General features: G+C 39.7%; 1 protein-coding gene across 4 annotated transcripts in view; it reads left to right on the top strand.

Annotated features, from left to right (window-relative positions):
- Positions 1 to 9,624, top strand: part of LOC122086685 (dihydroorotate dehydrogenase (quinone), mitochondrial-like) — a 41,002-nt gene extending 31,378 nt beyond the window's left edge. For all 4 annotated transcript variants that reach the window (XM_042655671.1, XM_042655672.1, XM_042655670.1 and 1 more), the window contains 2 exons: positions 8,968 to 9,106; positions 9,254 to 9,624. In XM_042655671.1, coding sequence (XP_042511605.1) covers positions 8,968 to 9,042 — 75 coding nt within the window. In that variant the 3' untranslated portion in view covers positions 9,043 to 9,106; positions 9,254 to 9,624. The remainder of the gene's footprint in view (positions 1 to 8,967; positions 9,107 to 9,253) is intronic.
- Positions 9,625 to 16,404: the final 6,780 nt, after the last annotated feature.

Genomic DNA, 16,404 nt, shown 5'->3' with positions numbered 1-16,404 from the left:
CAAAGGAAATAGACTCAAAACAGGACTCTAACTAAACTAATGAATTAAATCCCTTTTTCCTACTTTCTACCCATATTCTAGGCCCATTATGAAAAAAACCCATGGGATCAAAGACCCAACACATATATAACCCAACCTAAGGCTTATTTGCAATAAAATAAGCCCCTTTAAGAGACTTATCTGCATCAATTCGTCTTCGAATTTTGTAGTGTGAGGGTGATTATAGCATGGTGCACGTCCCTCGTCAAGCCGTAGAAAAATTCAAGTAGCTCTTTGATAATAAGGATGTCTAGAATGTGAGGAACATGATCTTCAAGATACTTTAATTGGATGACGAACTCAACATGCTCAACTTCGACAACCTTAAATATATCCTTGGGATCATTCACTTGAACGCCTTCAACCACTGTGTTCTTGACCTCCACAATTTCAATCTCAAGCTCCTTGGGATCTTCCTCTTAGTTGTTCACAGTCATCACATATGTTGAAGCACCATTCTCCTTAGGTTCGATCTCCTTGTCCACAATTGTGTCTATTTTACTTTCGACTTCATCCCATAGTTATTAAGGCGGTAAAGTGACGGAGGCGTTTAAGGGTCTTTTAGAGCGCCTTATCAATAAGGCAGGCATAAAGCGTCGCCTTATTGATTAAAGCATTCCTGTGTAATTTTTTTATAAAACATTCGACTTGACTCAAATCTTAGTTGAATCCTATTACTAATATGCTAAATAGATATTAAAGGTTCATATTTCATACAAATGCAAGATATTCATCAAGAAAACAAATCAATAAAGTGAACAAGTATGAGAAACACATAGCTGACGCAAGAGGAAAGAGAAACACACAGCGTCAACAGTCAGCAAAGAGTCTTATGACTCTCACGGTCTCACCGTAGGTAAGAAAAAGAAAACTGTTAAGAGTTAAGGCTTGAGAGTCGTAAGACTATGATGAACAGATGAACAGATGAAAGAAGAAGGAAGAAGAAGGGAGAAGAAAGAAGAGAAAAAATCTCACAAAGAAGAGAAAAAACAGAAAAATAAAAAAATAAACAACAATGTACCTGGAGAGGGGAAGGAACCTTCGCCGGAGGCTGCCGGAGAAGAATCGAAGGAGGAGGGACCGCTAGAGTCCTTCACCGTCGACTGTGGAGCGATTTGGGGTTTTGAGTGAATATCATGTTTTTTTGGTAGAGTTTTAAGTCATTAGAGTTTGATTCAGTGTATCTCATGTGCATCTAACATTATGCACCTTCCAATCATGAAGTCTATTTTGGAATATTCATAAATCAGTTGTAAAAACAAATCTTTTCTAAAAAAGGCCATAAGGCGGTCGCCTTTGCCATAAGGCGTCATAAGGCGTTGCTTTAGCTACCTTATAGCGCCTTATAGCATAAGGCTATCGCCTTTCATACCCAACATAAAGCGGCTTACTGCCTTAACCTCTCTCAACCGCATTAGCGCCTTACTAGCGCCTTAATAACTATGCTTCATCTACATTAGTCTCTTTGATAGGAACATCAATAATTACCTCTCCCTCAACAATAGGAGTGGTTGGATTTTCACCAATACTAACCTCAACTTCTGACTCTGATTCATTGATGGGAGGTGTCTTCTCTTGTTGTTCCTTTGCAATGCGTTGTGCAATAGAGGCCGATGATTCCTTCATGTTCTTGTCAATTGTGGGTGGCTTTTGGAAATCTGGTGGAGGGAAGTACATTCTTCATTCTTGCTTAGATAGGTACATGCCTGCCAACTGGTACTACATCTCGTCCCAAGTTCTACGCTTATGCCCTTGAGCTTGAAGTTGCATTTCACAGACTCTCCATTGTATTCAAACACAATCACTTATCTGGGACAAACATATTGAAGCCGTTGCATCTCTATCAAGTTGTAGTTGTCAAAGTACACCTAACTAACGTGGTTGAGCATTAGCTTGGGCAGTAGTAGCTTCCTTCAATTCTTCGAACTTTAAGTCGATAGTATCCATCCCTGTGTTCAGTCGTTGGAGGGATTTCATCACATCCTCTAGTGAGTATTGGTTGGAGCTTTCTTCAGCCATAGCTCTGATATCAAATAATATAAGATTGGTTCACAAGTGATCCAATCCCAAGTAGGATCTTTAGTAAATTCAATAAAATTCAGATAGTATGACAGATAGTATGAACAAAACAGAAATAAGAGAATGAAGGGAAGAATGGGGTAGGGGAATAGGTTGGGTCGTGTATCTCACTCTTCCCTAGGGCATCTCACCCAAGCTGTCTTTCACAACACTGCATCTCACAGTTTTTCCAGCATAAAGCTTTTTTATTTTTTTTCATTCAATCAAATTCGTGTTCAATGTTGTAGCCTCTTACAAACTTATATAGAAGACTAAAAACTGACTCAAACACTAAAAGGAAAGCCCTAACCCAATTCTTAACTAATTGGGAAACCTAAACTGATAGAAAACTGCAATAACAAAGGAAATAGACTCAAAATAGGACTCTAACTAAACTAAAGAATTAAATCCCGTTTATCTACTTTCTACCCATATTTGAGGGCCATTAAAGTGGCTCATTACAAAGAAAATCCATAGGATTAAAGGCCCAACACATACATTGCCCAGCCTAAGGTTTATTTGTAATAAAATAAGCCCATTAGGTGACTTATCTGCATCATAGGTATTTAGTCTTCACTAATATTAAGAATCAAACCAAAACAGCAGATTGAATTTAAAATAGAACCACAAGAATGACAGAAGAAATGAAGAAGAAAGAAGAAAAAAAAAGACAGGTATAGAGTTCACCATAGGTTGAAGAAGAGTGAAGAACTGAAGAATAGAAGAAGAAAAAAATGTGCCGTATGTAGAACAGAAGAAAAAAAAAACAGGTACTTTGTTTGAAGAACAGAAGAATAAAGAAGGGAGAAGAAAGAAAGAAGAAGAAAAAAAGAAAGACATGTACAGAGTTCACCGTAGGTTGAAGAAGAGTGAAGAACTGAAGAACAGAAGAAATAAAATACCAAAAACGTACTTGTAGAGGGGGTACGGTTCGCCGGAGTAACCCTCATCGCTGCCAGAGAAGAACAGTCACCGTCGAAGTAAGATCGAAGGAGGAAGGTCGCCTGGTTCTTCTTCAGTTCCTTGTAAACCCTTGACTCAAAACCCATTGTGAGTGAATCGTGTTTTGTTTTTTTGGGTTGAGTACTTGAGTTGTTAGTAGCCTTGATCCCATGCACCTCAAGTGCATTCAAGGCCATACACCTGCCAATCACAAATTGATATTTGGATTCTATCGAAATTAGTTTTAAAAAATTATAAATTCTAAAATGCACATAAGGCAACAACCGCCTTGGGTAAAAGGTGTCGCCTTATAGCGCCTTACCACATAAGACGACTGCATTATGTGTTGTCTCTAAGGTGCCCTACTGCCTTAGACCCTGTGAGCTGCCTCAACGCCTAGGTTCCACCTTACCAGCGCCTTAGCGTCGCCTTGATATCTATGTCCACTTTCCTTCCCTCCCTAGAATTCTAGAAGAAAAAACCTTTTGGATTTGTTCCCTGCTCTTCTTTGTACCATGGGTGCCTTGGAAATTGACAAATAATATTGGCTGGTTTGAGAGACTAGATTTTTCAGTGTCTTAAAATTCAACTCCCAATTCTTACTCATGGGCTGGCTCAATGAATTTTCTCTAGTCCACTTTGTTTAACACAATATCTGCTATTATTTCTGTTTATTTTTGTAATCCTTCTAAAGGAGCATAATCATTTTTCAACCAGCCAAACATTTTCAAAATTTTCTGCTAGAGTCCCAAAATAATGCAGATATGACCTTGGGGTTTTACACTTGTTTGGACATCATCAGGCAAGATCTTTTTGAAGCTATTCGTAGCTTATTCTTCTCTCCCTCCCAGTTCCATGGGATAAACCCCATTTTCTTGTGCCTTATTCCCAAGAAAGGGGAAGCCGCCTCCATGGTGGACTTCAGGCCAATCTCCCTCAGAAATCTCCTCTACAAATTCATCGCTAAGAGCCTTTCCAACAGGATCCAACTCATTGATTCTCTTGTTAGCCCCAACCAATCTACCTTCATTGTAGGTAGAAGCATTGCGGACAACATCATTCATTGTCGGGATATTGTTAGAGGTTATGATAGAATATCCCACTCTCCTGCTGCCCTTCTTAAGATTGATATTCACAAAGCTTTTGACTCCATTAACCAAAGTCTTCCATGATATATCTTTCCCTCCCATCTTCATCAACTAGATCCATTTCTATATCTCTTCCCCCTGCTTCTCTTTCCTGGTCAATGGCAGCCTTACTGGGTTCTTCCCCTCATTTGTTGGTATCCGTCAAGGGTGCCCCATCTCCCTCTTCCTCTCTCCCTAGCCCTGGAAATTCTCTCTCGATCCATCCAATCTTCCACCGACCTACATCTCGTCTCCTCTGTCCCCAAATGCTAACCCCTCAAGCTCACCCATCTTGCCTTTGCAAACGACTTGTGATCTTCTCCAAAGCTGATCCTCTTTCCTTCTAGTCTATTCTTTCTTCCCTTCGTCTCTTTGAAAGGCTATCTGGCCTTCGAATCGACCTCCTCAAATCCCATCTCTTCCTAGTAGGGTTTCCGATTCTCTAAAAGCCACCCCTTCTTGGTATCCTCGGCTTCTCCCTGGGCTGTCTTCCTGTCAAGTACCTAGGTCTTCCTCTCATTTCAGCCAAGCTCATTGCACACCAATGAACCCCTATACTTGATTTCATCTGCAAAAGACACCAGCTCTGGAAAGGCAAACTCCTCTCCTATGTCAGTTGTCTAGTGCTCATCAAATCCGTCCTTCAATCTTGCTATATCTACTGGTATATAGTTTTTTGGCTTCCCCAGTCCACCATCAAAGCTACGAAATCCCTTGTGTACCTTCCTCTGAAAAGGGGTTGACTCAGTTAGAGGAATCCATCCCTTCAGCTAGTCTTCCGTCTATCTTCCGTTAAAAGGAGGGGGGCTTGGCACACGGAGAATCCATAATTCAACACTACGGGTATCCTTAAGCTTATTTGGAAGCTTGTTTCAAAGCATTACAACATCTGGGTCTCCTAGGTCTACTCTTCCCTCTCCTTAAAAGGCTCCATCTGGACTGTTTCCGCTATTTCCGATGCTTCTTGGGTTTGGCATAATATTCTCAATCTTCGTTTGACAGCCATCCTTGCCATCCGCACTTCTATCTTTGATGGTCGATCTTCCTCTCATTGGCTTGACAGTTAGCATCCCTCTGGTGTCCTCTTATTAATGGGCCTAGATTTTTCTATTCCTTTGGATTGGATAGACTCCCCTGTTGCCTCCATCTCCAATGAGGTTTGGTCTCCTTCTCTTTCTACCCCTGCTATTTTAGACATCTGGTCCTCTCCGCCCCCTTCCTCCGGGTCATTGAGGCAGAGGTGATCAAGTCATCTGGTCTCCTTTGCCTATTAGCACCTTCAGATCCTCCGCAGTTTGGGATTTTATTCGTTCCCATAATCCTCTCCCCCCTTTGTGTAAGATTGTTTGGTTTACTGGGCACATTCTCCACCACAGTTTTGCGGCTTGGAGAGCCCTCTCCAACTGCCTCTTTAGCCAATCCTATTTTTTCTACTGGCACATTCAGGTTTCTCCCTCTTGCTGTCCTTTTTGAATGGAATCAAAAACTTTGATTACCTTTTCTTCCTCCATTTGGAAGAGAGTTCTCAATTCTTGTTGGCCTGGCAGGAGAATTATCCTCTCTCTGCAAAGAGAATGGATTTGGATTGACATGACTTTTTGCTGGATCTTGTATTTGTGACACTGCTGGAAAGCTTGCCTTCTACGTCACCCTTAACCACATCTGGATGGAACAGAACCTTCGTAGACGGACTCCCAACTACCGGTCTTTTGGCAAGATTTGGAAAGCCATCTACTTTGATGTTAGTCCTAAGCTCCTCATGCTTCTCCCCCACCTTGGTAGAGATTCCCCAAGGAACAGATTTATTGTTGTGTCTTGGGGTCTCCCCCCTCCCATCTTTTCTCCCCCTTCCTCCACTTGTTTGTGTTTGGCCTTGTATATTTTTTATTTTTCTTTTCTTTCCCCTCGGGGCTTGTACATTCCCTCCTTCCTCTTCATCTTTGGTAATGAATTATTGGTTCACCAAAGAAAAAAAGGGGGGGGGGGATTTCTTTCACTCCCCTAAACTTACCCCTTATTTACTCTGATTCCCCTGTCAAAAGTTCCACCTCTGATTTCCCCCAAAAAGTGAACTCTTGCCTCTCCTTCTCCCCTGTTGTTTTAAAATGGCAAACTTACCTCTCAATTTCACCTCTTAACCGGTTACTTTTTATTCTCTCTCCCTAATTTTATTTTCTTTATTTTATTTTATTTCATCTTCTCCATTTCTCCCTCTTCTTCATAGAAGGCAGTTGTGGAGATAAACATTCACCTTCTCTTCTAACTGCTCCCCAACCCCCCGCTCTGCCGCAACCCGCGACCACCCCCACCCACCATGATTGAAAGGCTGCAAATTCTGCCTCACCTCTCCCCTCACTGTCCACCCTCACCCACCCTTGTGATTTCTTTATTTCCACCTGGTAGTTGTGATCTCTTGTATGTTGTGAGCCAGATGATGTGCAGAATATGCAGTATTTGAGTTACTGCCTTGAATTAAGGTTTTTGTTTTTTTATTTTTAATGCCAACAATTTAAAATCATTCCATATATACTCCACATTAGCAAAAACGCAGCAAGAAATTACTCAATTGTCAAATCCGCTGAAAGTAGAAAATGTAACTAATCATCCATCTTTCCAAAATTTCAAAAGCTAAAAAACCAATTACATTAGTTCTTGAAAAAATCATCGAGAAGGAATTCTCTTTAACAAAAGCTTAAAAAAAAAGAAGCACGAGCAGAGCAACCTAATCGATCTCTTGAAGAGCGGGTGCAGCGACATCCTCGGCAGTGAACTTTCCCTTGGCCTTATCCGCTGCTCGACCCTTGGCCTTATGATTGAGGAGGGCTTTGCAATTCTTGTCAAGCTTGAGTTCTGTGATACGACATTTTGAAGGGTTGATGCCAACGTTGACGTGAAGCCGTTACACTTATCCCTGGTGATGCACTCTACGTGGATGAGCTGCGGAGGAATCTGGCTAAAGGACAGCGACAAAGCTCTCTCTCTCTCTCTCATGGAAGGGTGGGGCAGGGTTGTGGGTGTTTGTAGAAGGGAAGGGAAGGGGGAGGGTGAGGGTGGAGGTGGGTGGGGTTTAGGCGTAGTCAGAAGAGGAGGTGGATGGTTCCTTCAACTGTGCTTAGAAAAAAAAAAAAAAAAGGACACAAACTATTGCTGAATAAAGAAACAAAATCAAGAAGAGAGGGAAGAAAGCAAACCGGTTATGAGGTGAAAATGAGGGGTAATTTAGCCAATTAAAATAGCAGGGGAGAAGGAGAGGTAAAAGTTCACTTTTTTGGGCGAATCAGAGGTGAAACTTTTGACAGGGGAGTTCGAGTAAATAGGGGGTAAGTTCAGGGGAGTGATAAAAAATTTCCCTAAAAAATAAAAAAAAATGCAGATTTGGCTTGGTTTCTATTCTGGATTGGATCATTACAAGATGGAACTCATCCAGCTTTATTTGGATTAGATTGGCCTATCCAGTTTATTGCTAGTATATCAGGTGATCCAGCACTAATCACAAAACAGATAGTGAAATCTAGATTGTGCTTAACCAATCCTTTTAACTTTCTCTCATTCGTAAGCCTATTTTTTGTACCGACTAACTCAGCAGCTGACAGTTTTAATAGGATTAGTAAGATCATCCTATCTGGGAGTTTAACCTTATACCATTTTTTGAAGGTAATTTATGAAACTTGATATTTTTTATATTTTCTCTACCATAGATGGTAGAGTTACCTGCCTCTTTATAACAAGGATAAAGAGGATAATCTTTGTCCTCAAAACTTATGCATGACAAGATTTTCCCCAAGAAAGGTACAGTACCGGCCCAGTCTGCATCAGTAAAGGACTCGAACTTCAGGCTTCCATTGTTTGAGAATAAGATACCCTTTCCTGGCTTTCTTTGACAGATCCAGGTGGCCGATTGCGTTCAGTTGGGAAAAGGTCGAGTTGTTGTTGTTGTAGTTGTTATACCCTTTCCTGGCTTCTCGACTCTGGAGCCTCTGATCATATGCCCAGCTCCTCGGACTTGTTTCACACTTATAAACCTTGTTTCGGGTAAAGGACATCTGAGTAGCCGATGGTTCTCTTTCCTTCATTTCTGGTTAAGGCTCTCTCTTTTACCCCTTCATGAGGATAATCTTTAGAAATGGTTTTTGAAACTTGTTGCATACTTCTGACATCACTTATATGAGTTAGTGCATGTGTTATATAAAAAGCCATGGATTTTACTTAATGAAGTGGACTCAAAACTCTTACTTAGGTATGCCTGAATTATTTCTCAGGCATTACTCCTTGCCAGCTGTGCAGGGCTAGATAGGTGTGGTACTGTATTAGCAAAAGATAACATAATCCTCAATCTACTGGTTCCTTCAGTTTGTTTACCAATAGTCTGTGATTCTAATGAAGGTTTATGGTCTCGGCTGATTCATAATAATGTGAATATTTTGTTGTGGAAAAAAAAATTAAAATAAAAGAAAAAGGAAGCAGGGTTCAAGAAGTTAAGTAGGACTTTGCTGAGATAAGTTATTATCATGTGTTGGAACTGAGTTCAGGGCTTCCAGTTAAGTTGAAGTACCATACTACCATGTCTTCCTATGGTGAATCCGTGAATGACTCGATTTAGTGCTGGAGGTCTCTTAAGTGGAGCCTGTCAATTGGTTGATCTTGACTTTACGGCTTGAAAGTGACTTGTTTGGTACAGATTAAGACAGTTCTGCATTCTACTTGGGATCATATTCTATTAAGAGAAATTCCAGCAGGTTTTTCTAACCTGCTTAGCAACTACTTGGTATTTATTGATGTATTCATTTTTCCTTTTACTCAGGCTGAGCTGGCACAGTGCCTAGAAAGAGATGGTTTCAAGTCCGTACGGGAAGCTGTTGGTGCAGATTATCGATAGCTTTATCCTGATGCTGCATGTCAACTGCAGGGGAGCCCAGTTTACCTCCTCTTAAAACCAAGAGGCATGCTTATTGAACCTTTAGTCTTTGCTTAATATCTATTTTATTATCATATTAATAATTTGCTCCCTTATTGTGAAATGTTAAATGTAATTTTCCCTCGATTTTCTTGTTCTTTGGATTGGATATCTAATTTATGTGTGATTTCAGGGAGAAGGGATCTGTAAGTAGATGAGTCAAGGATCCTGCTGCCTGATTAAAAAAAAAAAAATTTCCGTAGCAAACATGCTGCACAGGCCACCAAAGAATGCCATATAGCCTCCCTCAGATTCGTCAAATTCTTTAACTTTTCATTATGGCCATCAAATATTATTTATTAAAGATTTAGTTCCCTTTTATTGTCTTTACTGTGCATCTTAGGTGCATCCAGCATCGTGGATGTTGGCTACTGTGAATACCCTGAAATTTTGTATCCCATATTTATATTTGTTCAGCGAAAGAAAAGTTCAGATAGAAGTTGCAGAGGGATCTGTAGTTTCCTCCATTTTCCCTGTTAATCAAGTTTGTATTGTTTGTTAAAATTGTGTTGTCCCAATGTTTATGTATTAATCAAGAGTGTGTATGACCCAAGCAAATCTGGGAGGAAAATCACCCTTTCGCTGAATTTGTTCTTAGAGGATGCAAGACATTCCTTACCCAGCAACGATAGGAGCCTCAATGTTATAAGTTAATAAGTTTATCTTATCGGTTCAAAAATCTGCCATTTTGGACGGGGGAACAGGTAAGCACCATAGCCCCAATATGAGATGACATTTTCAAAGAACATGACTCAAATGTTTATTTGACATTTTTAAGTCAGACCAGACAAATATTGCTTTCAATGGTTCTAATGGGGTGAATTTACTTAAAAATACTTAAAAGGTAAATCTCATTTACCATTTCAAGGAGAGAAGTACCAAATGGTCAATGTAATAGGCAAAGAAAGATCTAGTAGAGGAGTGATTGTAGAGGAGTCTTCTCTTATATATGAAACCCAGGCATGGTATATCCTTGTGACTGTACAGGCCATGGATCTTTCCTCGCTTGCTTCGAAAAGAATCAAGGAACTCACCCTTTGAAAACCCCCTTCAATTGGAGGGAATTGACACTGATCTATAAAGACGTGTATGTTCTTTAACAAAGACTTCACTTTGTTGATATTTCCGAGTAAAGTTTTGGGTCCTTATTGCAAAGGCCAACCTCATCCTTGTCTATGAAATAGGCTTCTTTAGCCCCCAGCCGGTCTCATAACAACCTCAATGCGTCCTGGCTGAGGGCCTAGACACCCGAAGTGCTGTAGGAATGGTTTCAGTCAAGCATTAGGACTTGAGTTCTAATGAGCTGACTCTATAGGGCTGACTTGCCTGTTGAGCTTCACTTCGCCTCTCTGCATCTGCAATCTTTCGTTCTTTATCTCCGGCCTGCTTAGTGTAAGTTTGCACCACAAGAATATTAGATGTGAATCTTATTGTCATAATACCAGATAAGCGTTTTAAGAAGAGAGATTTCTTGTTCAGGTGAAGTTTCTTTTTATTAGAAGAAATCAGAAATGGAAATAGGGCAGGAATAATAATGAATTGGTTTTGCGAAATAAAGGAAACTTGGATCCTATTAATTTCCTCTAGATGATGAATATCCTATAATAAGGTGGTTCATATGAAATTCTCTCAACATAATGAACAAGCTAAAATATGGTAAGAGTTACGAAATGGATTTTAAGAAATGAATGTCCAACCGAGCTGATCCAAACTTGGGAAAGTTTTGTACTGTAGGCCAATGACAATGGTGGGTAACTCAAGGGGAAAATTGGATCAAACAAAACAAGGATGGTGTTATCATGGACTGTATTAGCCTATCCAGGAATCACAATGAAATGGTTTCACAAAACAGTATAGTTTCAGGACACATGGAGCACAATGTTTGCACATGTTTTGGGCCGAACCGAAGCACTCAACCAAGCGGGTACACGCATAACAATTCATCATGGAATTTCTTGATTACAAAATGTAGATTTCGTTACTCATTGCACAATTGTCATTGTTGAATTTGTCGATTGAATTCGATTTCATTTCTTAGTTATAAAGTGTAGATTTGTTGATTGTTGCATTCGATTAGAAAGTCTTAGGGTGAACATGCAACTAAACTAAAGGAACGTCGTGCATAAAAACAGGGTTTGCTTCCTTCCGCTTAGAGGTGATCATGGAGGACCATATGCCTTCAAACAAACCATATGTGAATAATAATAACTTGCGTTGGGTTGATTCTATACTTGTATTCTATATGTAGACACCTAATTTTGTCCTCCCTTGACAAGGATGATTTACGAACTAAGGCAAGGCAAGTATGCTCTTCTTCGCTGAGGAATCAGATTTCTGGCATAAACCTAGTCCATCTCTGTCAATCCCAAATACCCTAGCTTAACTCACTGTGTGTGAGTTCATGGAATATGGCTAAGCATAAAAGAAGTCGGGGATCCAATTCGATACTATTTAATGATGTGGGGAAGGTGACTGCAAGTGGTCGTTGACGTCTTTCACCAAAATGTGATAATCGAGCCTAGCATGTGTTCAATTCCTGTATCAATGAATAGCATTCGGAAATATGACCCTATTGATATTTTGTGTGCAAAGATTGGATGATTGGGTGCACCGCAATGTCTTCCCAAACCTTGAATCCTATAAAACCTAAATCTACCCAAACCAAACCAAAGAAAGCCAACCCAACCCAAATCAACCCGAACAAACTAGACCAATCCAACTTGAACCAACTTGAACCAAACCTAAACCCTCCTAGCCAATTAGAACTTGCCCTCAATCCAACCTGTAGAATGCAGCCACACTTAGCCCCCCAAGCTATAAGGCTTCCATGGAATCTCCCTATAAGGAACCTTACACGGAGATGGTAAGCTCCCCATAAGCTTCCACGGATAATTAGTGGTGGAAATTTTCTTTCACAGAGATGGTAAGCTTACTATCTCCTTGTAAGAGTTCCATGGATATCTTTGTGCATTTTATAAATAGTGACCGAGGGTCACCATAAAGGAGAATCGACTTCACTTTGAGAAAGAAACCCCTGCTCTAAATCCTTGCCAAAGAGAAAAAATAGAGAGAGAAGGAGATGAGAAATAGATGTAGAAGTCCTGGAATTTTCTAGGGCCAACATATGAAGCTCTAATGCTTGGTCTGAAGTTCTAGGGTGGAACCCTTGCCTTAATTTTTAAAGCCAGTGCCATCCATTTCAGGTTAGTGCAAAAATCCTATTCAAATTTTCGTAGATAGTTTATGTTTCCATAACATAGTGCGGAAGCCTGTTCAAACTTTCATAGTTAGTTTCTGCTTTTCCAACTTAGCGCTGAAGCATTGCCTAAATTTTTGTAATCCATATCTGTTTTTGTAACATAGCATGGAAGCCTTGACCAAATTCCTATAGTCGGTTTCTGTTATGGGGACACAGTGTGGAAGTGCTGCCCAAATTTCTAGAGCCAAAATCCATTTTAAACTATAGTGTGAATACCCTATCCAATTTTCTGCCCAAATACCAGAAACTTTGATTGCTCCAAGAAAGTGAGAAAAAAGCCAAGTCTTTGCCACTGAGTCGGGGTAATTATTGGAAATTTCATCGTTATTATTTGTTGTCATCATACGATGAACATATAACAATTTCATTTTTGCTGACATTATGTAGATCCCATCTTTGCATGCATTTTTTTATGTATCCGTCACATAAAATAACAATTTTATCATTCCATGTATTATTGTATGTTTATTAATGATAAACGAAATTTTTTTAATCATTCTTGTTTCTTCTTTGCCCCATATAGATATTGAACAGAACAAGCTATTTTTTTTTTTGCCACTGTACTTTGAAAATCATTTAAATGTCCTCAAAAGTAGTTAAATATATCTGATACATATAAAATGCAGTTAACCCTGATGTGTAATATGCAATTATTGCGAAAATCGATGAATACAACCAACTATCATTAAGAATTTTGTCTTTGGACCAAAAACACATAGAATAAGAATTCATTTCATCATTTCATGTGGTGATATAAAATATTAGTTTATTTCATTATTGCATATGATAACATGATATAGGTTTCATCATTTCATTTCAACTCACCATTTCATGTGTTTTCATACATAAAATGATAGTTCATTGTTATCATTTCATGTATCTTTGTGTATAAAATGATAATTCATTGTCATCATTTCATCACCCTACAAGGCAAAAATATGAGAGGAAATAAGTGGAAAAAGACATAAAAAGAAAGATTCCCTCGAGAATAAGAGCAGGGAATGGATGGTGTAACTCTCCATTCGCTATTATTACACTATGGTAGTTAGGTTCTAAGGTTCAACTATAGTACACTAGCATGAGAATCAATGAGCTTTATCGTTTGTTAAGTACATGTATGTACCTCTCATTTTTCTCTTTCTTACGGTGGTCAAGTAGAGTTACGAGGCTAATGGCTATTGTTTCACTGTAATACCCCAAAATTTTAGAAACTTTGATCGTGATATGTTGGTATTGGCGATGTGGCCTAGTAGATTCCATTTTGGTTTATTTTCTTACGGTTCAAATGTGTTGGAGATTTGATGATTGAACCAACATATTTATTATTGAAAGATTTACGTTAGATGGCCTTTTTCAATTGAGGTATGTATTGTACAATTTCAATGACGAATTATTTGTGGCATTTTACTCTCACCTGTTCTGAATATGTAACAGTGGTTGTGGTAGGGATCCCCATTCTGATGTAATGCAACTGATGCATGACCGACATTTCTTTGCCTTTTGTTCCAAAGATTAGCATAACTGCATAATTGTTAGTGTGTCTGTTGGGATTTCTCTCTTATATCAATTTCTCCACTTTGGAGGTTGTTTACACTATTGAACTGTTTCCAGAGTAATTTTTTTTTCTTCATTAAATAAGATTAAAGTTTTGAAAGGAATTCAGTGAACAAACTGATATAATTGTTCCTTGGGGCTTCTTCTTTTGATATAAATGGAGTTGATGTATAAACTTCTTTGGTTGATTTCATTCAATCACAACAGGAATTGTAAAGTTGGCAGGAAGAAACAAGGGACAACTAACATTCATAATTGTGTAGATAAATCTAAGTATTTGTGAAATCCTGTATCAAAACACAACTGTATTCCTCGGGTGCCAGGTCATAACAGTGCTCTGAGGATAGTTGGGCTGCTTACTTGGCCAGTGAAGTGTACACATATATGAAACCAAGTGATGGTATGAAATGGGCCTACTATGGGTTCCCAAGGCCATGAACCTATTTGATTTAAGGACCTAGGGCAAATGACTATTTGGTGGGCATAAGTGAGGCCATCGGTAGGTCATCTACCTACCCATTGGCCAGCTGGTGCCATCTACCAGTGGTACCGTCTGTAGAAAAATTGCATTAAATTGATGTGGGTCTCACTGTCTTACGGGCATGGACCAACCATTCTTGTGATACCCTACTTTCTAAACCCAGTTCATTTACCCGGTTGGTTCGGTTTGGTCGTGCAGGATTTGAACCTGAATGAGCTGAGATGGGTACCCTATGGAACATGATGGTAAAGGTGACTCTAAAATCGGGTTGGCCAGACGAGTTTGATCCAATGCCTAGTGAAGTTTGCGTGCCCAAGCCGTGCACTTGCATGTACGGGTAATAAAGGTACGTAGCCATATTTTATGGCAAGTACATATTTTAAATCATATACCGGGAGTGAAGTACATGTCAGGAATTGAGTTTTGTCAAAATACCAATTGTTTGGCTAAGTTTTGGCTGACTAGTGACTAGTGAGTGGTCATAGGTGGGTCGGACTCACCAGTGTGACCTACCAGTCTGGTCATTAGATATTTTGATCCAGGTATAAATAGCATTATGATTTTTCTATTTCCTCATTTATTGCTTTAGAAGGTGGGTGAGAAGAGTAAAGAAGAGAGAGAAAAGAAAGAAAGAGAAGGAAAGAAAAGGGAAGAAGAGGGAAGAAAAGAGGAAGAGATGCTCGTAGTGCGACACCGAAGTTAGATCTTTCAATTCTGGCATAAAAAAAGTGATCATCGTCTTAAGATCAACATTTTGAGGTGAGTGAAACCCATATTTCTTAAACCCTCAAGAAACCCTAAGTAAAACCCTATGACTCAAGTAGAAATCCTTTAGATCTTGTTAATCCCACTTGAGAGTATGAATCTGTTAATGAAAGACCCACATGTTTATTTTAAAGGTTTTAAAGGAAGAAATCACAAGATATGAAAAGCATTTGGTGATTTCTTGAGTTGAAGAAGGGATTTGGGGTTTTAAAGGTGTTCTTGAACAAAGAGGTAAGATCCGTACTTAAAACTTTGGGTTGACCCTAGATCTAGGTTAGAATCACAATATGGGAACTTAGATGTGTGGGAAATGTGGTCGAATTGACCCCTTAGGGTTTCCCTAAGGTGGGATGAAGAATGGAAGTGAACAGCAAAATCCCGATTCTGACTGGTGGGTGACTTGGGAAGTGGTTGGATCCACCAATCCAGAGCCCGCCTGTCCTGGTTGGGTTTCTGGCTTAACCAGCAGGCAAGGACCGGTGGGCACCTGGCCCGCCGCTCCTGACAGAGCCCTTGGGTCTAGTGGTGGTCGAGGACCGGTGGGCACCTGGCCTGTCACTCTTGGCCTGCCGTTCTTGATAGAACCCCTAGGTCGAGCTGTGGGCAAGGACTGACGGGTGCCTGGCCAGCCGGTTAACCTACCAATCCGACAGTTTGGGTTTCGATAGGGCCCAAATTTATCAAGAACCTCCTATGATGATTTTAAACACGATGGGATCATCGTACCTCATTGGTTATGAGCCTAAAGTAGAAATATACTAAACTCAACATTTTTGTGATAGTGATGAGCACATTTATGTGTGAAATCTAGGGTAGTAAAACATGCATTTTACATATTTAGAATGGAGCTACCTTGGGTTTTATTCTCTTTTTCCAGGTTTTATATTTTCAAGGCCTTAAAGACTATCGGATGCTATATCTTCAATTTTACACGTAAAGAGGTCCTATTTCTTTTCATGGTTGCTAAGAGGATGAAATTCTGAGCAAGATGGACATGTTCAATTAAAAGTACACATTCGTTTGGTCACCCGTACAAATGATTATTCTTTTCGGGCCAGAAAAAGAATAATGGATCAGAATTGAACCGAGATGCAGAACCAGCCCGTTTGCAATTGTCCCAAAGGTACAAGGAATACTCCAAATATCAACAAGGATCGATGGACCACATCCTTAATTGATTGAAGATTCGTTTTTGGTAACAACAACTACCTAGTGTAGTTGGTGA

Source organism: Macadamia integrifolia, chromosome 8 (genome assembly GCF_013358625.1).
Source record: "Macadamia integrifolia cultivar HAES 741 chromosome 8, SCU_Mint_v3, whole genome shotgun sequence".
NCBI lineage: Eukaryota > Viridiplantae > Streptophyta > Magnoliopsida > Proteales > Proteaceae > Macadamia > Macadamia integrifolia.
Note: the sequence above shows the minus strand (reverse complement) of the source record. Positions and strands in the feature narration are given on the sequence as shown.